At 43.9% G+C, this 21,339-nt stretch overlaps 2 protein-coding genes across 14 annotated transcripts in view; one reads left to right on the top strand and one right to left on the bottom strand.

Moving 5' to 3' along the window:
• CSAD (cysteine sulfinic acid decarboxylase) overlaps positions 1-12,329 on the bottom strand; it is a 20,459-nt gene extending 8,130 nt beyond the window's left edge. The window contains exons 1-5 of one of the 7 annotated variants that reach the window (XM_016142699.2): positions 12,199-12,329; positions 1,259-1,395; positions 848-974; positions 678-768; positions 215-321 (exon numbers count right to left, since the gene is read on the bottom strand). In XM_016142699.2, the coding sequence (XP_015998185.2) occupies positions 215-321; positions 678-768; positions 848-974; positions 1,259-1,384 (451 nt within the window). In that variant the 5' untranslated portion in view covers positions 1,385-1,395; positions 12,199-12,329. Of the gene's footprint in view, positions 1-214; positions 322-677; positions 769-847; positions 975-1,258; positions 1,396-1,651; positions 10,227-11,178; positions 11,350-11,731; positions 11,772-11,864; positions 11,992-12,198 lie in introns of those variants that run through there. The other 6 variants (XM_016142700.2, XM_016142703.2, XM_036236105.1 and 3 more) reach the window with 6 other exon arrangements.
• ZNF740 (zinc finger protein 740) lies at positions 11,817-21,339 on the top strand. Of its 7 annotated transcripts, XM_036236107.1 has the most exons (9): positions 11,834-11,970; positions 12,831-13,140; positions 13,685-13,807; positions 15,428-15,577; positions 15,909-15,998; positions 16,464-16,587; positions 16,883-17,001; positions 17,544-17,710; positions 17,989-21,334. In XM_036236107.1, the coding sequence occupies exons 3-8, from the start codon at positions 13,754-13,756 to the stop codon at positions 17,673-17,675; spliced, it is 669 nt and encodes a 222-aa protein (XP_036092000.1). In that variant the 5' UTR covers positions 11,834-11,970; positions 12,831-13,140; positions 13,685-13,753; the 3' UTR covers positions 17,676-17,710; positions 17,989-21,334. The 7 variants fall into 7 exon arrangements, 3 of the variants coding, with proteins under 3 accessions (XP_015998202.1, XP_036092000.1, XP_036092001.1); XR_004955576.1 differs by having other exon boundaries at positions 16,883-17,710; XM_036236108.1 differs by lacking the exon at positions 17,544-17,710.

The following is a 21,339-nucleotide window of genomic DNA, read 5'->3' as shown; positions in this document are numbered from 1 at the left end:
CTGGAGAGAACAAGCACTGGAGCAGTGATCCCATGGACTATTTGGCAAACAAGAAGATACAGGGTATTGGGCAGCCTCTCTCTGGTTTGGCCCCAGCCCAGCTGGAGAAGAAACAAAGAGGAATTCCCCGTCCCTGCCGGCTTAGAGCAACAGAATGGTGGGGAAGGAGGAACACTTAAAAACATCAAAGGCCTCCTCCCTCCTTCTCACGTACCAGGACAGAAGACCCCATCCCCAGAGCTCCAGCCCACCAGCTCCCGCAGTTTCTTCAGTACCTCTTCTTCCATGAGTACAAACACAGGGGCAATTTCATAAGTGTACCTGCCAGGAGAGGGAACAGTGAGAAAGGGGAAGGGAGGAGGAGTCCCTCCAGGTAAGACTTTCAGGACTAGTGGAGAGAGGAGGTAGTGAGAATGAATAAGGGAGGGGTTCAAAGAGAGGAAGGAGTTGGTGACAAAGAACCAGAGAAGCAAGAATGAAAACAAAATGGGGTCAGGAGCAGGAGAAAGCTTGGAGAAAGGGAGGCCAAAGAGCAAGAGAGGAGACTGTGCCAGTGGAGATTCTCAGAAACCAGAGAAAAAGGCAAAACACCATTCTCTTCCCCTCCCCCTAGGGCATGTTTCCAGAAAACCCATATCCTTTGTGGGCTGGTGGGAGGGGCCCTTGGCATGGCTCACTGGCTGGTGTTGAGGCTCTCGGTGACAATGCGCCCAGCCAGAGCATGGGGATCCAAACCTGAGAACAGCTGGTTGAAGAAGTGAGGGTGACCTGGAGAAGGGGGCAGGGAGCTCAGAATGGAGCTGGGTACAAACTCCAGACACTCTTCCCACCAGAACCCAGGGCTCACAGGTCTTCACGCTATAGCGGATCACAGCCTGGCACCGCTCCAGGATCTTCTCCTGTGACTCCCCCTGGCTCCGCAGCTCTAAATCCAGCAGCTGTTTCAGCTCCTTTGGCTCCTTCCACTCACAGACCTAGGAGGAGAAGCAGGAGATCCTGGTGGCCCTTAGATATTCCATTGACTGGCAGCCCAAACCACATCTCAATACATGCAACACCTTCAACCTGCACTTAAAGCAACAAGGTAGAAATGTTTTCAAAGCGACACATGAATATGGGTAAATAAACAGTAAGACCCAGTAAATAATCCCTGAGGCTCACAGTGAAACAGTGTTGAATTCTGGGGAGTAGCCTTGTTGGAAGAGGAAAGTTCTGAGCCAGGTTTGATGGGCAGGAAAAGGAGGGAGAAAAGACCCACCTTCTCAGAGGCACTCGTCCCTTTCCGAATGACCTCATCCACAACAAGCCCAAATACATCCCGGAGCAAGGCTTCTGCAGCCACAGGGTTCCCATCAAGGGAGAAGAGTGGTTTAGAGTCAGCCATCAGGATAAAATCTGTGAACAGAGTAGGAGTTATTCCCTATTCAAACTGTTAGATCCAACCTGGATCTAACCGACAAGAACCCAACCCTGGGCCTCAGGCCCTACTCAGTCCTGCAGCTCAGTCCCAGCCTTCCCTGTTAAAGAGAAGGACAAGTGAGTGTCCAGGGAGATAACCAATAGAAAGAGGGGGGAAAGAAAATGGCAGTTAGCATTGAGTAGGTGGAATCTAATGGCCACTGCTCACCTAAGGCAATGACAAGAGGCTTACCTTTCCACTCAGGTCTCCGTTCAGGTGAGCTGAAGGCAGAGTACACAATCAGTTTTTCAGAATGTTAGGACCAGGGCAGCAGAGGGAGTGAGGTATGGGCAGCAGTCACATGACCATGACATCACTCTCATGACCCTTGCCCTAAGGAAAACTACACAGATTTGAGATAGGGACAACAGGTTGAGATAAGTCCCCTGAATAATCATTAGCTGACATGAAGAAGGAGAAAAATGAGATGAGAGGCAAAAACACACACTACATTAACTTCAGATTTAAGAGGAGCAGAGAGCCAGCAGGAAGAGGGCCTTTCCACTGTGAATCAGAGGGCCCAGAGTGGAACGCATGGGAGTTATTTGGCAGGGAGACAAGTGTGGGCGTGGAGGGGGAGCCATGTAGGGGACAGGAGGCCAGAGGGGGGGTCAGGTGCAGGAAACTGCTAGAGGTGACTCTGGAGATTGCAGGGGGTGGAATGGAGGGAGGCCATGAGAGAGATGGGTGGAGGTGAAATGGTTTAGGCAGGCCTCAGAGGTCAGTCTCTGTATCTCGACCCCTAGAATCTTTTCAGAACCATCCTGATTTTCCAAAGCCCTCTCCCAGAGTAGAAATGAAAGGAAGTTACATTGAGGAAGCATTATGTTAAGAGCTGTAACCTTGTGCCTTGCAGATTGAGTGCTCAATAAACAGGGGGTGGCTGTTTGAAGTGTGCACCAGCTATATTCAGGACAGACTGCTAGGGATTGAGAAAGCCTTCCTGTCCCACTGGGAGCACACAGACGCACATGTAACGGTTACAGCCCAGGGCATAGCTGGATGCTAACTCCAAGCACTATTCAGGGAAAGAAGAAATCAATGGAAGTTGAAGACTGGAGAAGATCTGTAGTGGGACTGGAGCTGAATCTTGAAAATGGGCAGGAGAAATGAGATTGGTGAAAGGGAGGATGAGAGGAATGCAGGAGCAGTAGGGGACAAATGCCATGAGCTTACACTGGAAATGAGTATGGCTTATTTTAAGGTCAGTGAAGGCACCCAGCTGGCTGGAGGGAAGGTCTGTAAGGGTGATACAGGAGACCAGCTGCACAAGATTATGGGGATCCTGGAATACCAGGAAGGCCAAGGAATCTAAATTTATCCTACAGAAAATGGGAAGTTGCTGAAAGATTCTGTGGCAAGAAATAATATGATGAAATTGATGTTCTGAGAAGACCAGTGCACACTGGCAGGATGCAGAAGAATTAATAGGCTGTTGCTATAAACCAGGCAAGAGGTGATTCATACTTGAGTAAGAATGGTGTCAGCAGGAAAAGACAGAGGAATATAAATGCTTGGCTACTCACCAATTAAACCGAATTCAACGCTTAGGAAATCTACATTGGAGGAGAAAGAAGAATCAAAGAGGACCAAGCCTGGGTGACTGGAAAAGTAATGGTGCCCCTAAAAAGAAATTGGGATCCAGAAAGGGGAAGCTGGATGGAAAGTAAAATGGTTAATTCTTGGAAGTACTCATCCAACTAGAGGTATCCTGAGAGTACAGATACTCAAATGGGAGGAGGTCAAGCCCAGAATTCTGATGAGATCCTAGAACAGAAAGCAGATTCAAGAGTCAGGGTGCAGCAGAAGCCTTGTGACAAGTTCAGAGAGATGGCCAGGGAGAGAGGGGCAAACACCAAGGCCTGGGGAACCCTCCAAATGAAAATGTGGAAAAAGAGGAACCTTCCTCAAAGTGGGCTACTCTGATGTAATCTTCTGTCAACAGCCACTGGACTACACACTAGTTGAAAACACAGGTCCAAGGGACCCTGGTGGCCCTACCTTGAAACTTTTCCTCGGTAGTTTGGGTTTGGAGAAAATAAGAGAGAACTGGCTCAGGCCTTGAAAATGAAGGAGTCAATCCTTCATCAGTGCTCATTCTAGCTCACCTGATGGGTGGCAGTAGCGGGGTGTTTAGGTCAAGAGGCATAAGGGAGAAAGGCTAATAAAAAAAAGGTACCATTGAAGTACTTACTCCACACTCTGAACTTAATATGTATTATTCTAATCTTCACAACCATTTCAAGTAAGTTTATTATCCACATTTGAAGACGAGGAAATCGAGATTTCAGAGACAATATGTATGTAACTTGTCCAGATCATGTAGCCAATATGTGGCTGAGCTGGGTTTGACTGAACCCAGGCATGTCAGAATCTGAAGCCCCTACTTCTAGCAGTAGAAGTGAAAAACAGGCTGCAAAGGCTTTGCAAGGAGGGAATGACTGGTGAAGAAAGAGAGATCCCTGGCTGGAGGGAGGTCTTTCCCAAAGTTCCGAAGAGAGGATCTGCAGGGAAGACCATGACTCTGTCCACCTGGCACCTTCTTTATCCATTTTAAGTCAGTCACCTCTCAGAAATCAAATCTGAAGGTGAGGGTTCTGAATACCCCATCTCTTCCTGGGGTAAACAGGGAGGTGAGGAATCACTACCCTTATTCTCCACATGGAATCCTGTCCTGGGTACCTGAGAGAGGGAAAAGCCCTTGCCAGCAGTTTTTTCTTTTTAAATGCAAGGACATTAACTTGCAAGATAGAATACTAAAGCAAAGAAACAGGAATAGAATTAGAAACAGAGCTTTAGGCCCTGGCTGAGAAGATGCTGGTAGGACTAAATAGCATTTGTTCGAAACTTCACAAGTTTTTTTCAGTCTTCATGGGATCTCTAGCCCATAAACTCCTCACCATCAGCTCCCTCATACCTTTCTTTTCTTATACAACCTAGATTGTATGGTCCATCATTTCAGCTGTTCTTTGTCCAAAATCCTCAACTCTTCAGCCCTACTGTGCTTCCACCAAATCCCCCTGGCAAAACCCAAATCCATCTGGCCAGTCCCTCTCTTACCAAATCACCAGGACTGCTGCATTCTGCTAATGAAAACCACCTAACCATTTAAATTGGTATCGATATAAATTCATGGTGTCTGTGCTCATTTCAATTAAACACAGCAGACTAAACGCATATGTTCACCACTATGCCTTCCTGAACATCCACTAAAATTACATCAGCGGAATTTTAACTCCAGAAGAATAAAGCAAATGAGAAAAGAGACATGAGGCAAGAGATGTCAATAATGGTAGAAGATGGAAAGCAGATGAAAAGTAGTAACTGGTTTAGCAAATGGCAGAAAGTCAAAACCAGTATGTCTGCAGAGAGCTATGCCAACAGGAAACAAGCTGGTTCCTCGGGCACAGGCCCGGAAAGCCTCTGGAATTGAAAACACTAGCTATCCTGGAAGGCAAGAGGAAGGGGCATAGCTAAAAATATGGAAATTAGATGAAAACCTGTATAAGGAGCATTTAGACCCCCACTCTACTGTCCCTGCCCATTCAGCCCAGCAACTTCCCTCCTCCTCTTTCCAAAGCAGCAGGAGGTTTGTGTTCTAGAGAAACTGAAATAGGGAGACCTGGAATTAGGGTCACCAGGCACAGTAGGAGGTTAGAATGAGGCACAGTACTGAAGACTGGAGGATCAGTAAGAAGTTACATATTGAATGGACATCTTTCTCCCAGTCAGCATTCAGAAACGGTAGCCAGAGGTAAACCCTCCAAGGCCAGAAGGCTGGAGGATTCCTGTCTTAGAAAAACTGACCTCAAAAGCCCCAGAGAAAAGACCTTCTGAAGTTCTTATTTCAGTGCTTGTCCAATCACCTAGTCAGTGATGCCAAGTCAATACAGTCTATCCATGCACTTGGGCCCTCCTATATGCTTTAGTGAGCAGATGGCCACCCAAATCCTACCACACACTTGAGGAAAGCCCCTAACATGAATCACAGAGGTAAAAAGGAACTGAAAAAAGACATTTGGTGGAAGAAGAAAAATACAGGGAGCAGAAGAACAACTCAAAAATTCAAGATGATATTGCATGGATAAAAAGAAATCAGGTTGCTCTCAAAAAGGAACACTCAGAGTTCTAGAATTTTAAGAATATGACAACTGAAATTAAAAAAAAATAAATGGAAATTAAATGAAGCCAAGAAAAAATAAAGCACAGAAAGATAAAAATACAAAGAGATAGACAATAAAAAAGAATTTTAGAAGGTCAATCTAAAAGGCCCAATAGTCAATTAACATTAGTTTCAGAAAGAGAAGGAAAAAACAGGAAAAAAATAAAATCAAAGAAAGCTTCATAGAAGAGAAGGACAGAGTAAAAGAATCCACTGAATGACAACGGTGAAGACAGATTATAATACTATCTCAGAACAATGGAGGATCCAAACACTTCTGGAGATAAAACAAATAAACCAAAACCAGGTCACAGACAAAGGATTAGAGAATCAGACCACATCAAACTTCTCCAACACAGGATAGAGGCGAAGGGAATTCCCAGGACTGTTATGAAGGTACTAACTATCTTCAGAGGAAAAAAGCGACAGTGACTCTGCTTAACTGGACACTCAATAGTGCTTGGCAACACTACTATGTTCCTATTGTCAGCTCTATCTTCAATTCTCTGTGGCAACTATTTCAAAAATTTCCCACATCTCTGAAATTATTGACCTATCATCCTTCTCCCCATTTCCCTCATTTCAAATTTCTTAGAGATAATAAATAAAAGTCATCAAAATTTACTCAACTTTTTGTTACCTACACACTCTGGATCCCTCCTCCTCTCTCCCCCCTTCCTCCCTTCCTCCTTTCCTTCCTTCATTTATTCAGTATCTAGCATGTACCAAGCACTTTGGTAGCTATTAGAGGTACAATGGAGAGCAAAAGATCACAGTCCTGCCCTCATGAAGTTCAGTCTAAAAGCACGGGTCACAAACTGGAAGACTGTGCCAACTGTTACCTATAAACAAGGTTTTGTCTGGCTTACACAGTACATTAAAAACTTTTTTAAAATAACTGTCAATCTGAAACTTCCAGCTTCTCATGAAAAAGTCAGAAGACCTAGCAACACTCACTGGGCCTGACTTAATAAATTACGACAATCACCTGTAGTTGGAGTTGCTCCTTTATTATTAATATAGTTTTGTGTTCATTAAGTTTTCTTTTCAACTTTTTTATTTTTGATTAAGCAATATATTCAGGTAGTTTAAAAACCAAAATGTATAAAAATATTAGTAGTGAAAGGTCTACTTCCCACCACATTCCATATGCCACCTTCCCATTCTGACCCCCATAGGTAACCATTATTATTAGTTTCTTGGGTAACCTTTCAGAGTTTTTAATGCAAATACTAACAAATACAAATACAGATTCTTATTTTCTTCCTTTTCACACAAAAGGGAGAAAGGAAACTTTACAGTAAAGAAAGCTGGTGGATACCATCTTACCCAAGCTATTAAAGCTAACATCACCAATAATGGGACAGAAAGACATGATGGGCCTCCTGACCTGACGTACTGAGAAGCATTCAACATCATTTATGTAATATTTCTGCCAACAAAATGAATAACCTGAATTTAACTATGAGGAAACGTATATCTAAATTGAGGGTCATTCTACAAAACAACTAGCCTGTATTCTTCAAAAATGTCAATGTCACGAAAACCAAAGAAAGACTGAGGAACTATTCCAGATTGAAGAAAACTAGAGACACTACAACCAAAAGCAATGGGTGATCTTAGATTGTCTCTTGGATAAGGAAGAAAAAAATCTGCTATGAACAACATTATTGGAACAACTGGTGGAATCTGACTATGAATGGCATCATAAATATTAGTATTCTATCAGTGCGAATTTCCTAAATTTTATTATTGCATCGTGGTTATCTAAAAGAACAGTCTTATTCTTAGAAAACATATGCTGAAACATATAGCAGTAAAGGAGCATATATACTGTAACTTTCAGCAGAAAAAGACAACATTGTGTGCATGTATCTACAACTATGTCTAGAAAAATAACAGCTTTTTTGAGAAATGAGTCGCGTATCAAAGTTTACCCTTTTAAGTATACAATTCAGAGGGCTTTTTTTTTTTTTTTAGAATATTCACAAAATTGCGCATCGATCCCACTATTTAATTCCAGAACATTTGCATTACCCTCCCAAAATCCTATACCTATTAGTAGTCCCTCCTCAGGCATTTTTTAAGAGACTGAAGATGAAAAAAGTCTTCAAAATATTAGCTGTGCCTATTTCTGGGTATTAGAATTATCATTTTACATTTCTTATTTATACAATTCTATATTTTTATAGTTTTGTATAATTTCATGTTACTTATGTAATTAAAATAAAAGTTATTTTTAAGCAACAAAGAAGGTAAAGGAGGAATTAAGGGGCTATAAGAATTCTAAAATATACAAATCACCAGGCTCAAGAAAGGATCCTGGTACATCATATGGTTTCCCAACTCCTCAAAATACTATCATCAAAAAGGTCTAATGGTAACAAAGGTAGCCATATATTGCTCGTTTCTATTACCCACCCCCAGCTGAGCTCAGAGAGAGAGATGGGTTCAGCTAGTTCAACAAACATTAGCTGAGTATCTACTTCTGTTGCCTAGCACTACCCCAGCCAAGCACTATGTCTATGCTGTGCGCTCTAGCTAACAGGGTGAAAGGAAGTTGGGCATGTAAAAGAAGGCATGCTCAACACAATAGAGTGGAAGCGCGTGAAAAAAGGCAGGGCTGGTGAACAGTGCTCAATTGACCCAGCGCAACTTTCAAAGATAAAATAATCAGGTTCTCCTTAAAGCCATAGAGAAGTGTTGCAGGAAAAGTCTAATTGGTATTCATTACAATACCATTTGAATAAGTGATGGGGTGGGGTGAGGGGAGAGGGGAGAGGGTGCCAAGAAAATGAGGAAAAGTCACACAGGAGGCCTGCCTGTGGGCAACCGATTAGTTGCTTATTAAAGCATTTTCTGCCAAGTTTATTGTTAGAAAGTGAAAACATTGATTCTGTGCTATCTACCTATTAACAAAACCCATTGACTCAATACCAACATTAAAAGAAGTACCAATTCTCCCTATGTACACAGCATTTTCTCCCCTTCTAGACTGTAAACCCTTGGGGGTGAGGGGGAGAACTAAGTCTTTGTTAAGTAAAGCACCAAATACAAAATAGGCGCTCAAAAAAAATGTTAGTTTTCATCTTCTCACTCTCGGCTCCCTTCTTCCAACGTCTTGAACAAAGGTTCTCAATAAATATTTGGTGATGCAACCAACTATTCACAAGTATAGAAAAATAATGCTGTGCTCCACTTACATTTATTTGCATAAACCAAAAATCTGTATTAATGATAACTTGCAAAGGGTTTTTTTTCTTCTCAAAGCCTTCTCATCTATGATCTCATTTGTTCCTCACAGTAGTGCTAGAAATTAGCCTGAAAAACAATCTATTTATTCATCCTCATTTTCAAGATGAGGACTCTTGTGCCAAAGAGAATGAATTAATTTATCCAGGATTACAAAGGTGACATGGGAGCAAGCCTAGACCACTGATTTCTGACTTCTAGGCTAGTACTTCTGCCACTACATTAATGGTCCCTTTTAAATATAGCTTTTCTCACTACCTCTCATCATACGCAAAAATAAATCAGAGCTAAGACAAAGACATGACTAAATATATGCAACTATAAGAACATCAGAAGGAAATACAGGGAAATATTTTTATAATCTTGAGGTAACACATCACAAAAACCCAAAAGCCACAGGCAGATTTGCCAACGTAAAACTTTTAAAATTTTGTATAAAGAAAGACACCATTAAAGCGGTTAAAGATAAGTCATGGCTTTATTTTTCCCCACTTGTTATTTTACCCACTCTATGTTTTCCAAAATGGTTTTTCTTCTCACAATTATTCCTTTCCATCTAAATTTTAAAATCAGCTTAAGTTCCATGCAAAGTCTTGTTTTAATTTAGAATTTAACTTAATATATAGCAAAAATTTATGTCTTTACAATGTTGTCTTCCTATTTATGGACATGGTAAAACTCTCCATTTAACCAACCCTTTTTTCTTTCACTAAAATAGTCTTATTTCTTTAATACTATGACTTGCAGTTTCCTGTTCATTTTATTTCTAGAAATGTAATATTTTTTATTGTGCATGAGGTTATTCAATATTTTTGATTATGTTGTTATATTTTATTATAAAATTTGTGTTTATCTTACATCTGGCCATGCTCCTGAACTCATTAGTTATACTGTTTTGTCAATTGATTTTCTTCATAAATGAATATATATCATATGAAAATAATGAAACTTTTGGGTGGCCAGGAACTCTAGTAGACTATTACGTTTGATGGTAAATTTCTTGTCTCATTCCTATCTTTGATAGAAATGTTTCAAATATTTTCCCATAAAAGGTAACTTTTGCTCTGAAAAAAAAGTTGAAAGAGAAATGAAAATCCAAGAAAAACTTTAAATGCATATGAAAAATAAAAAGTCAATAGAGATTTCTACCAGTCAATAATAGACAAATGATCTTTTTTTCCTTAATGAGTAAAAGACATGAAAAGGCAGTTAACAAAAATAATTAAAATGGTCAAAAAACAAGAGATGCTCAACTACCCTATTAATGACATGTATAATAAAACAATGAAATTACTATACTTCACCTATCGAATTGGTAATTTAATAAAAAGTTTATGGCATCCAGTGTTGACAAGGTTGTAGTTCTGAGAAAGCATGTAAATGGTTACAAACTTCTAAAATTCAATGTCACAGAATCAATTAAAATTTAAAGTGCACAAATCCTATTTACAACTCTAATATAAAAGGATAATTATATAAGGATGTTCATTATGGCACTATTTTTCAAAAATGGAGCCTAAATGTTCCTCAAGATAGGTCTAAATAGACTGAAGCACAACATAAACTGGAGCACTAGGCAACAATTTTTAAAACGTGAACTGACTTAGATGTCTAAGATACATTGTGTGGCTCAATGTAGGTGCTCAATACATATGTTCTGACCGAAAAAATATATATATTTGTGTATGAACACAGAAAAAGCCTAGAGGTATATATACCAAACTGATAAATATGACCATCTTCAGGATTATAGGATAGTATAGGAGGAAACTAAACATTTTTCCCTTTTATTCTTTTGTGTTGTGCGGATTTGTTAAAATAAGTGAGCTAATTTTTTAAAAATTAGACATTTCTGTGATGCTTCTCTTATCTCAACTTCATGATGATCCTAAGAGCACAGGGACTTGCTGTCAGTGGCTCAAACATGGAATGCTCAGGGAAATCTGCGTGCAAAAAGTGGCTGGAAAGTCTTGTCTTCTTTCATAAATAAAGATTTTTTCTCTTTTTTGGTATCTCCATTAATTCTCCTAAATTCACAATCTGACAGCACTTATAGCAGAAGCTGGGACCTTAACGGAATGGACATTTCCTTCCATCAAGTGCACTGTGCAAGTCCATCTTTAGCAGGTACACTTCCTTAGAGCTAAAGTTGGGATTAGAATTTGAAGAAAGGCTCAAGTTTCCATTTTCCTAATGCATCCTACTCGGGGACAACCCTGCATGGCCAAGTCTCCAATGAGACTAGTCTCCCACAGAATGGGAGTCCTATGGCTTTTTCCATACGAGGCCAAGGTCAGGCACTTACCGAGTTTGGCATAAAAGGGAAAGTGGTAAAGGTAACCAACCAGGCTGGCCTCAGGGTGCGCAGACCACCGCCAGGGCACCCATTTTCAGATTATGGTTGGGTGTACACGGCAAGAGTGTGCAAAGAAAGTTAACTCTTCTCCCAGCTGACTGGGTGGCCCCAGAAACTGCAGATCTAGACCTGATGGAAAGAAAGCTCAGGTAAAGACAACCTCAGTCGAGTTAACGTGATAAGGATGGGTATGAACTGTCCTGGCTCTATTTGGGGCTCTAGGGTCAGAAGTGACAGGAAGAACGTCTGAGAGTTAGTGAAAGTGACGTGACGGCCCTCTTTCGAGGAGTCTTAACCAGCTCACATAGCAAAACCTCAAGGAGCCCCCAGCAAACAATCATCTCAAGGCCTTCGTTAGTGCCCTCAGTGAAGATGGCCGCCGGGGCTCGTTCGCACCATAGCGCACGCGCCATACCCCTGGTCCTCCCTCTTCCCGTCCTTCCGCGCGACAGCACCGCCCACCTCACTACCTGCACCCCGCTTCTGGCGTCCTCAGACTCACCCCGTTTCTGGCTACCCCCGCCCGTCCAGGCTCCAAAGCCCGGAAGTAGATATAGCTACTTGGCGGAGAGGACGAGGGGGAGGGGCAAGTGCTTCCGGGGAAGTGGGCCCAGGGTTGGTGTTTGTAAACTTGCCTCGGTCCCGGCGGGGGCAGCGGCGGCCACGGGCTTGGCACAGTGTGTAGGGGCTTGGAGGAGGCGTCGCGCGGCGGGGTAGGCAGCTGGAGGCCGCGCCTGGCAGGTAAGCGCACGCCCCAGGGAGCGCAGCGTCGTCCGAGCAGACGGCAGCGCTTCAGCAGCTCGCAGGCCGTGGGGCGCCGCGCGGGGAAGGGGGAGGGGAAGGGAGGAGGGGCGCGTAGCGAAAGGAGGGGGCTTGCCGGGGAGGGGAAGGGGCCGCGCGCGCGCCCGGCGCGTCACGGGCCGGCGAGAGGGGGGCTTGCTTGGAGGGGACGCGGGCGCGAGCACGCACCTTGCGCGCTTCTCGGCGCTCTTTGGCTTTTTCCTCCGGGTTCGTGCGGCGGGATCAGCGGCTGACTGGCTGGCTGGCTGGCTGACTGACTGATCGACTGACTGGCTGGCCGGCCGGCTGGCTGGCTGGCTGGCTGGCGGGAGGGAAAAAGGAGGGAGGGAACGCGCAGCGCCGGGCTTCGCTTGCCTGCCTTCCACCTCCGCAGAGAGTTTCCGTCCCTTCAGGCAGACGCCAAGAACGTGCACATGTAGCCCGGCCCAGTGCACACTGCCAGTCCGGTTTCTCCCTGCTACCCAAGCCCCTGAGCTTTTCTCCTCCCTAGTTCTGACCACCTTAAGACATAAAGGCCCCGAAGGGCTTCCGCTACTTTCTTCCATTCCAGAAATGGCAAATTCAAGCAGTGGGCCTGTTGCAGGTCCTTCGTAAGAGACCCCAGTTATTTTTGTTCCTATTGACTTCCCTCTCCCTTGCCCGAGAGACCAGTTTCTTCACTTGACCTAGAAAGATAACTTCTTGACTAATGTCCTCTTCCTGAGCTTCAAAGAGAGCTCTGAAAAAAAGTTCAGCTCACTACCGGTTGTATGGTTTGAGGATGTTGCACCTAACAGTCCCATCTCCCTTTCTGGTTTCAGGTTTCAGGAACAGATCGTTAACTTCATCAAGAGAATTCAATTGGAAAACCAAGACTTACAGACTTTTTCTTCAGACAATAGGCAGGAACCAGAGTCCAGGGATTCTTGGAACATCTATCTTCCTTTTGGAGGACACTAAGTTTTATTTGAAGACAAAGGCAGTTCAATATGGCAGCGGGACTGAATGGATGTGAAGGAGTTGTTACAGTGATTTGGTGACAGTTCTTCAAACAACAGTGGTTAAGGAAAGGTGGATCAAGAAACTCCTGAACTTTCGGGTTGCATTAAATGAGAAATCAGCATGGCTCAGGTAAAAAGCTCTAGAGTCCTCCTCCTTCAAGATCACTGGGAAACGTGTTTACAGTTTCCCTCTTGAATGCTGCCTTAGTCAACATATTGACCAACAGTGAGCCAAGCTCTGTATTAAGCACCAGGGGGAGATCTAGAGGAAGGAAAGGAGACAGGCCACAGCCCCTGCCTTCAGGGAGCTTCCAGTCAAATGAAGGAGGTAGGCTATACTGCATCACAGGCACTGATGGGACATTTGCAAAGCAACAGGCACTCCGTTTACACTTGGTACATTAAGTGCTGAGCGGCATGAATGAGTGAACAGTCTTGTGAATGCTTCACCTGTTTTTTTTCCCCAACAGGAATTTATTGAGCTATTACATGTAAGATATGGTGCTGGGGAGACAAAGATGACTAAGATAGTGCTGGTCACCAGTTTCCAGGCTAGTTGTGTTGGGCGGGGGGAGGTGGAGTACACCACCTTATATAGTGGTTTGCTAATAGTAGAAACTCAGTGAATCTGTTGATTAAAAGAATGTGCAATAACTGAGGTATCACCACTGCAGAGGAGAGAGTGATAACTACCTGGATGAAAAAAGAAGATGAAGCTTGAAGGATGCATAGAATTTTGCTAAATGAACAGAACAGGGCATTCAAATGAGGAGAACTGCATGGGCAGAGGCTTAGAGGTATGAGAGAATGTGATAAAGTAGGAGTACTGCAGGTAGCTTGCTAGTTGAGAGGATTTAAATGGGAGGTACTTAGGGGAGTAGGATAGATAGTGATGGTTGGGAAAGTTAGTGTGAGGGAGTCGTTTCCTGGAGAATTAAGCAGAGAGTGAGCCAAGAGCCTTTTACGCACTGCTGAGGAATTAGACTTTATTCTATAGGGAATGTGAACTCAAAGGATGTTAAGCAATAGAGTGACATCAGATCACTGAATTAGGAGGAAGTTGTCATTGTGGGGGTACAGGATGGATTGGAAATACAGGATGACCTGATAGGTTATTGTCATCCTCTGGGTAGGAAAGCTATGTGCACACACCCCCAGAGCTTCTCCCAGCTTTCTTCCGGGGACCCTCCCCTACCAGTCTCACCATGATGGCAACCTGATTACAGTATAATTGGCTTTCTTCCAGCTATATGCATATCTTCCTCCTTTCCATGCAAAGTAGGAGCCCTTTAGTTTCGTCTTTCTTTGTTTCACATCATCATGTTTGCTCTTGTTCAGAGAAGACTGCCTCACTAGTCAGTAACTTTGTACTGGGTACTGTTAAGCATTTTATATTCTAGTTTAATTTTTATCAGTTCTGTGAAGATAGATACTGTGATAAATATTTCGCATTTAAGTAAATATAGGCTTAAAGAAGTGGAATAATTTGCCCAACATTATATAATGTAAATAGCAAAGCTGTTTTTTCCACCTCCAGACATTTCAGTCTAAAGTCCTTGAAGGTGAGAGAAGAAATTTCAAAATATACTGATAATCCAAAAGGAATATCTTTATAAATCAATCATGGAAGTTTGCTTACTGTTTCTTAAAAGTTTCTTCATTAATAAAAGTATATTCTCTAGTGTTGGCTAAACAAAATCAGTTTGAAAATGTAACAGTGAAAAGAGGAAATGTTCTTAATCATTCCTTAAGTAATTTTTAAACTATATGTGGAGCAAGGAGTGGAAAAAAAAAAAAAAACGGAAATGCATACATAAATGGGTTGGTGGGTCAAGAGTAATTATATATTTACCTCCAAAATCCTTCCAAGTGGTTTAATTTTTATATCTGTTATAATTAAGAACACTTAGGGAATTGAAAATCTGAAGAGAAAAATGACCTAATTTTACTGATAAACATATTCGTGGGACATGATAGAATATATATTGGGCACCAGCGAGGTCTGCCAATTAGCAGTTGGCTCTGTGAAGCATCGAGTCACTGAGAAAGGAAGAAGTTCCCCTAGAAATCTCTCATTTCACTAGCTTAGCAGACAGACCCTCATGCCCACTCAACAAGGCCTAGAAATACTTAAAAGACCATATTGGTAAACACACTATACCTAGCACAGTGCTAATGATAAAAATGTCAATAAGAATTATTTACTTGATCTGTATCTAAATAATAGATGACAAGCAGTTTTTGGTGAGATGAGTTAGGGAGGGCTCTTGAAAGAAGCAGGGTTTCACAGTAAGAAGGGATACCCCTTGAGAGAAGCAGTTTGTAGCTGGGTATAAAAGGTAATTCTGTAAAGGATGGCAACCTGTTTTTGCCCTGCCTTGCTAGGTGACCTGACACCTCATCTCCTTTCAACTTAGGCAAGTCTCCTGGCTTGTGAAGGCCTAGCAGGTGTGAGTTTGGTTCCTACTGCAGCCAGCAAGAAGATGATGCTGAGCCAGATTGCCAGCAAGCAGGCCGAGAATGGAGAGCGGGCAGGTAGCCCTGATGTGCTGAGGTGCTCAAGTCAGGTACAGCACTTGAGCCCATTGCGGTACCTGGGGGATGGGTGGCCCAAGCTCTCTGCCAGGAGATACCAAGCTTTGACTCTTCAGTACTTGTTTAGGGAAGTGGGGAAAGGGGATCCAGCTGGGGAATGAATGAATGTGTGTATTTTAGAGAGCTAAAGAAGGTCTTTTCAGTACCTACATTCCCTTAAGACCGAGTACTTGAACAAGAAGTGGATGAGTACTTTTTCTAAACCTTTGAGCAGATGGTTTATTCTCATAAGTTGCCTAAAAGCAGCATTTGGTCTCCTGTCCTGAGATGGAGTGTGAGTTTAGATTTGATTTGTATTCAAAGGGCCACCGAAAAGACAGCGATAAGACCCGGAGTCGCAAAGATGATGACAGCTTGGCTGAGGCCTCTCATTCAAAAAAGACTGTTAAAAAGGCAGGTAATGGGGCTATCCCCAAACTGGTACAGTTTAGTTATGGGGTAATCTGTAGTCCTCTTTTTTCCCTCTATGGCTCAACCTTGAGCTTTCCCTAGATGTTTTGGTCCCTTAAGCCAGTGAGCATGTCACCCTGATTTCATCCAGAGACCACTCTGGTAGTTGACCTCTGTCCTCTCCAGAACATCCTTGGTAAGGGAAGGAGGGTTAGGATACATGTCCCTGTGGCAAAGGAACAGGCAGATTCCCCCTCAGGTCCCATTCAGAGTATTGAGTTTAACCAGGCACATAGCTTCACCCACTCCACCTCTTCCTCAGAGGGTCTCGCTAACTCTAAGGGATATGGGAGGTGACAGTATCAGAGGGTTTACTTTGTTCAGCAGCTGTAAGTAGACCCTGAGTAGAATGGGGTCAAGAAGGGAACAGAGAAAGAGCCTCATAACATGCCTAATTATTGCCCCCAGGTGGTGGTAGTGGAACAAAATGGTTCTTTTCAAGTAAAGATTCCCAAAAATTTTGTTTGTGAACACTGCTTTGGAGCCTTTAGGAGCAGTTACCACCTCAAGAGGCACATCCTTATTCATACTGGTAAGTCTCTTGCTCTTATTCAAAGGAGGAAGGTAGTCTATAGTTTAGGGGGCACGTGCACGCATGTGCACACTTTTTGTCGGGTTAAAAGAGTAAGAGAAATAGAGGAAAAAGATTAGTGAATGAGGTAGATTGCATGGTTCTAGACCTAGTGTCACGGAGACCAGCAGCTTTGGAGTCTCTTCCCCATTAGGTGTATGCATATTGCTAAAAGTTAAAATTTCTGAGAAAAGACCTGGAGCAAGGTCTCTGCCATGTATCTCTTGACATTAACTTCTCTCTCCACGTGAACCAGGTGAGAAGCCATTTGAGTGTGATGTATGTGATATGCGCTTCATCCAGAAGTACCACCTGGAGCGTCACAAGCGTGTGCACAGTGGTGAAAAGCCCTACCAGTGTGAACGGTGTCATCAGGTAAGCTCACTTGCCATCCATTATCCTATACACAAACCATTCCTTTCCCAAGAATCAGGGCCAGCCCCCACTTCCTGCCTGAACACTGGTCACCTAGTGTTCCTGGCCATTATTGAATTAGTACCTCAGGTTGACTTGTATCTCTCTGGCCTTGTGTAGCTGATCATGGAAAGGGATCATTAGAATAATTGTAGTAATAATAGCATTTCTTAAAAGCTTACTCTGTGCTAGGCGCTGAGAGCATCCTTGACATAGATTGTTTTATTTTCACATTAACTACATAAGGTGGCTGTGTTGTCTTCATTTCATATATGGGGAAATTGAGATTCAGAGAGGTTAAGCTTCCCAAGGACACAGCATATCAAAGGCATAGCAAGGATTCAGTTGAACTTCAGAGTTGGTGCACTTTGGAGGAAGAGAAGTAATAATCTTTGTGCTGAGGGTCAGTATCTGATGTGATGCTAATGTAAGAGCCAGGACCAAAACAAGACAAGAACAAGAGATGAGAAATAACAACTAATATCTCCTGGATGCTTTGCTAGATCTCAAGCTTTGCTCCATGCTCTTACATTGAATCTTCAGAACACGAGAACAAAAGCTCCATGAGGCAGACTTTGTCCCTCCGATTCTTCACTCTGTCCACAGCCCCACGAACTGTACCTGCCTTGAGATAGATGCTCAAATATTTGATGAACAAAGCAGCCACACTGTGAGTAGGTACTTTTAGTACCATTTTACAGATGAATGTACAGATTCAGGACTGTTAGATTACTTGCCCAAAGTTGCGCAGCTACTTAGTGGTAGAGCTAGGATTCAGACTTGGAGCTTGCTTGTACTTAACCACTGTGCACTCATACCATCTGTGTACATGTACATGCTTGAGGCTACATACAATGGTTCATGTGCCTCCTGTGTGGGGAAGACAGATCTAGCCAAGAGGTAGTTGAGTTTCTCCACTCAGGCACTTAACCCTCCCTTTCTTCTCAGTGTTTTTCTCGGACAGATCGATTACTCAGACACAAACGGATGTGCCAAGGGTGCCAGTCCAAGACTTCCGATGGGCAGTTTTCTCTATAGGCGCAAGGGCCCTGGGTGGTGGGAGTGATCAGAAGAATCTACCGAAGAGTGCATCCCCCTCTGGTCTGATGGTCCCACCACCACCCTGTGTGTACTGTCCCCTCCTGGAGGAGTGGACCCAGGAGACCAGAAGAATGCATCAGGGGACGGCGGCCCCAGAGCCTCAGCTCTGTAAATAATCTGAGACTATGAGTATCTCGGGGAAGTTCCTACAGCATTCCTGGGTAGGGAAGCTAGTCCCTGGACCCTTGGCTGAGGTCATAGATGGGGGACTCAAGGTACAGGACCAAGACCGAAGTGTGGCGCCCACAACTTTGGACTCCAGCTGGCAGCTGAAATGGAAAAGATTTGGGAGAGGGATTTGTTTGTTTGTCCTGTTTTTGTTTATTCAGAAGCAATTTCAGCAGATGCACTGTGGATACAGGTAATCTGGAGGCAGAGTCCTGGTCCAGGGACAGTGGTTGGTCCAGCCCTCCCCCAAAATTGAGCTTTTAGTTGCAGTTGATCCTCAGTGTTCCACTGCCCTGCACCTTACCTCCTGTTTGAAGGAGAATAGGATCAGGGATGACAGCTAAGCTTACTTTGGCCTCCTTATACACTGTAGGGACAAAAGGAAGAACTGTAGGAGGAGCACACGAGGGCTGGATCCAAGAAGAGTGGACAGGTACCTCTTATTTCCTATGGGGAAGAGTAAGATTTGTGCCGATGGGTGTTGTAATGGCCTGTGCCACACTGGTACCTAATGGGGTCAGCTCAAGTGCCTTTTGGAGGAAACTTGGGTAAGAGTGGCCCATGAAGCTCTTTCCTTCTCTCTTTGGACAGTTCCTCTTGGAGATAGAATGTGGCTACCTCGCTGCCATTGACTCCTAAGCCAGACAGAGTTGTTGAGTGGGGAGTCATGGATATCAAAGTGGGTTCTCTCTCCTTGTGCCCTCTTAGGAATTACCCAAAACTAGTCCTAGTTTAGTAACAGCTGTTCAAGAAACAAGAATTTGGTGTCCCCTGCCATGACTGTTGAGCAGTGTAAGCTGTTCTCCCTGCCCAAGTCCTATCACTGTATTCAGGTAGAGGAGAGAGGGTCTGGCCTTTGGTCCCAAAGAACAAGATCTTGGCTTCCTTCTTTCTGGCCATCCCTACCCAACAAAGAATTGGCCGGGAGAGTAGGGCCGGGGGAGGAGGTGCTGCAGAGAAAGGACTGAGGAAGAAACCTGATGTAGATTTTATTCTTAACCATAATCTTTGCTCCTCTCTGCTCTAACACCACCACCCTATCCACCCTCAAAAAGGCGATGGGGGCAGGGGAGGGTGTGTGTGTGTGTGTGTGTGTGTGTGTGAGTGTGAGTGTGTGTGAGTGTGGTGTAAGTATCCATGTTTATATGCTTGAAGATGGCAAATTGAGCCAAACCCTTCTCTGGCCTGCTACTTAGGGGAGGATGAGCATAAAACAGTCTTCCCCCATATACACACCCCAAACCTGAGGGTGCTTGAGATTTCAGCAGGCACTAAGGAACTCAATTTAGGAGACTGGAGGGCTTTATTTTGGAGAGGTTTTTAAGATTTATTCAACAGATTGATGGTTAGGGTGTTTCTAACCCAAGCCAGGGGCTTGTAAACATGAATTTTCTAAAGTAAAATAAACCCTCTTTTTTTCCTGCTAAGAAAATGATCATTATGGAGGTTCTGGGGTTTGTGGCCTGTGTTCTGTCACTTGCCCTGACCTGTGGGGTGTGGAGTAATCATGGAGACTTGGTAAACCTGACCAAGCTGTCAGTGGGCATCTGAGGTGGCAACCTGTAGGAAATGTGATTTCATTTCCCAGAAAATGTAGGGAACAGCACCAGTAAATTCCTGCTGTTAACCTTTTCTGGAGGAGAATCAAGGGTGGGGAAGGCAGTCCTCCATACCTCTGATGTACAAGGAGTTCAGGGAAAGAAAAAAGGCATGGCACTCTAGGTTTTTTTTCTGAGATCCTTTGTCGGGGGACTCTGGGGAATGTGTCTGCCACCCTTTGCTGCTCTAGCTTTAGGCTGGCACTTCCATTGGTTGTGGTGCAGAACCTAGACCTCAGTGTTTGGATCTGTCCTGTGGTCCCTATAAGCAAGGCATCTTTCTGCATGTGAGCCAGCTCCCTTCCTACAAGAGGCTCTACTCGGGTTGGAATTTGTCTTTTGTTCACCTCTGGGAACATGTTCTGTGAAGGAGAATACATTTAGAAAATTCTGTCCTCCGAAGAGTGCTTTTGAAAATGGGAGGCCATGCTCCCTGCCAGACTTGCAACTAATCTGTTTAGGGTTGGGGGATAGGTTAGGGGGAGCTGTTTGGAGAGAATCACTTGAGTGATCTATGCCTCTATGTGTGTGAATGTGTGTTTTGGTCAGAATGTGCCCTGGCTCCAAACAAGCCTTGGCTTCCTGCCTAGGTAGGTGGGAGAGGGAACCGAGTGGATGTGCAGAGCCATCCCAGAACCACCCCTGCCAAGGATTGGGTGTGGGGAAAACTCAGGAGCAGGTGGTTAGGTCAGTTGTCCAGATGCTCATGTTCTGTGGTCATGGATGTGTAAAGAGAGGGGAGCAAAGAGATGGAAGGAATAATTTAGCACCCAGAGGACCCAGGAGCCCCACTTATACCCCAGGGAAAACACAGACTAAGACCGCTGCAAAGGCTCCTGGGCCCAATGCCCCACCCTTCCTTTGCTGGGGTGGGGTCTAGCACTGGAAAGATGCCTCAGGTGTGTTTGGTGTGAAGGGAAAGGGAGGTAGGGCAGGCTCTCAGAGAGCAAGACACGGAATTTGGGGACCTGGGAAAGAGTGGCGCCAGCTCCCGGGTGAGCTGTTATACCAGGCCCTACCAGCCCTGCCCTTCCCAGTACCCCAAGTCTTTTCCGTCCACCCCCAACGGCCTCTTGTCATCATTTAGCTACTGATTGTGCTCCATGGCTTGACGTTGGAGGGTTAAATGAGGCACTGAGTCCTGCCACAACTTTTTAACCCTGTCCCCAGATGCTCTTTGCCTCTACTGTACCCTGGGGCTTTTATCTTAACAATCCCTCCTACCCTTCCTCTACACCCCCTTTTTTTTTTTAATATACTTATTTTGCTATTGGGGGAGGGGAATATCAGATGAACAAGATCACTTTTAAATGGTAGTTTTTATAAGATGTTATAAACTTGTATCTTTTTACCATTAAAGTGCAGTGTACGTTCCTTCGTGATATATTTAGGCTATTTAAATAAAAAGAAAATGGGGCTTTTCTACATATTA

Source organism: Rousettus aegyptiacus, unplaced genomic scaffold, assembly GCF_014176215.1.
Source record: "Rousettus aegyptiacus isolate mRouAeg1 unplaced genomic scaffold, mRouAeg1.p scaffold_m13_p_2, whole genome shotgun sequence".
NCBI lineage: Eukaryota > Metazoa > Chordata > Mammalia > Chiroptera > Pteropodidae > Rousettus > Rousettus aegyptiacus.
Note: the sequence above shows the minus strand (reverse complement) of the source record. Positions and strands in the feature narration are given on the sequence as shown.

Coding starts and splice junctions, on each gene's coding strand:
- ZNF740 (XM_036236107.1), top strand. CDS start 13,754: ATGAACAGAACAGGGCATTCAAATGAGGAGAACTGCATGGGCAGAGGC. Junction 13,808..15,427: donor GCATGGGCAGAGGCTTAGAG/GTATGAGAGAAT, acceptor CTTTCAACTTAG/GCAAGTCTCCTGGCTTGTGA. Junction 17,002..17,543: donor AGTGTGAACGGTGTCATCAG/GTAAGCTCACTT, acceptor ATGCTTTGCTAG/ATCTCAAGCTTTGCTCCATG.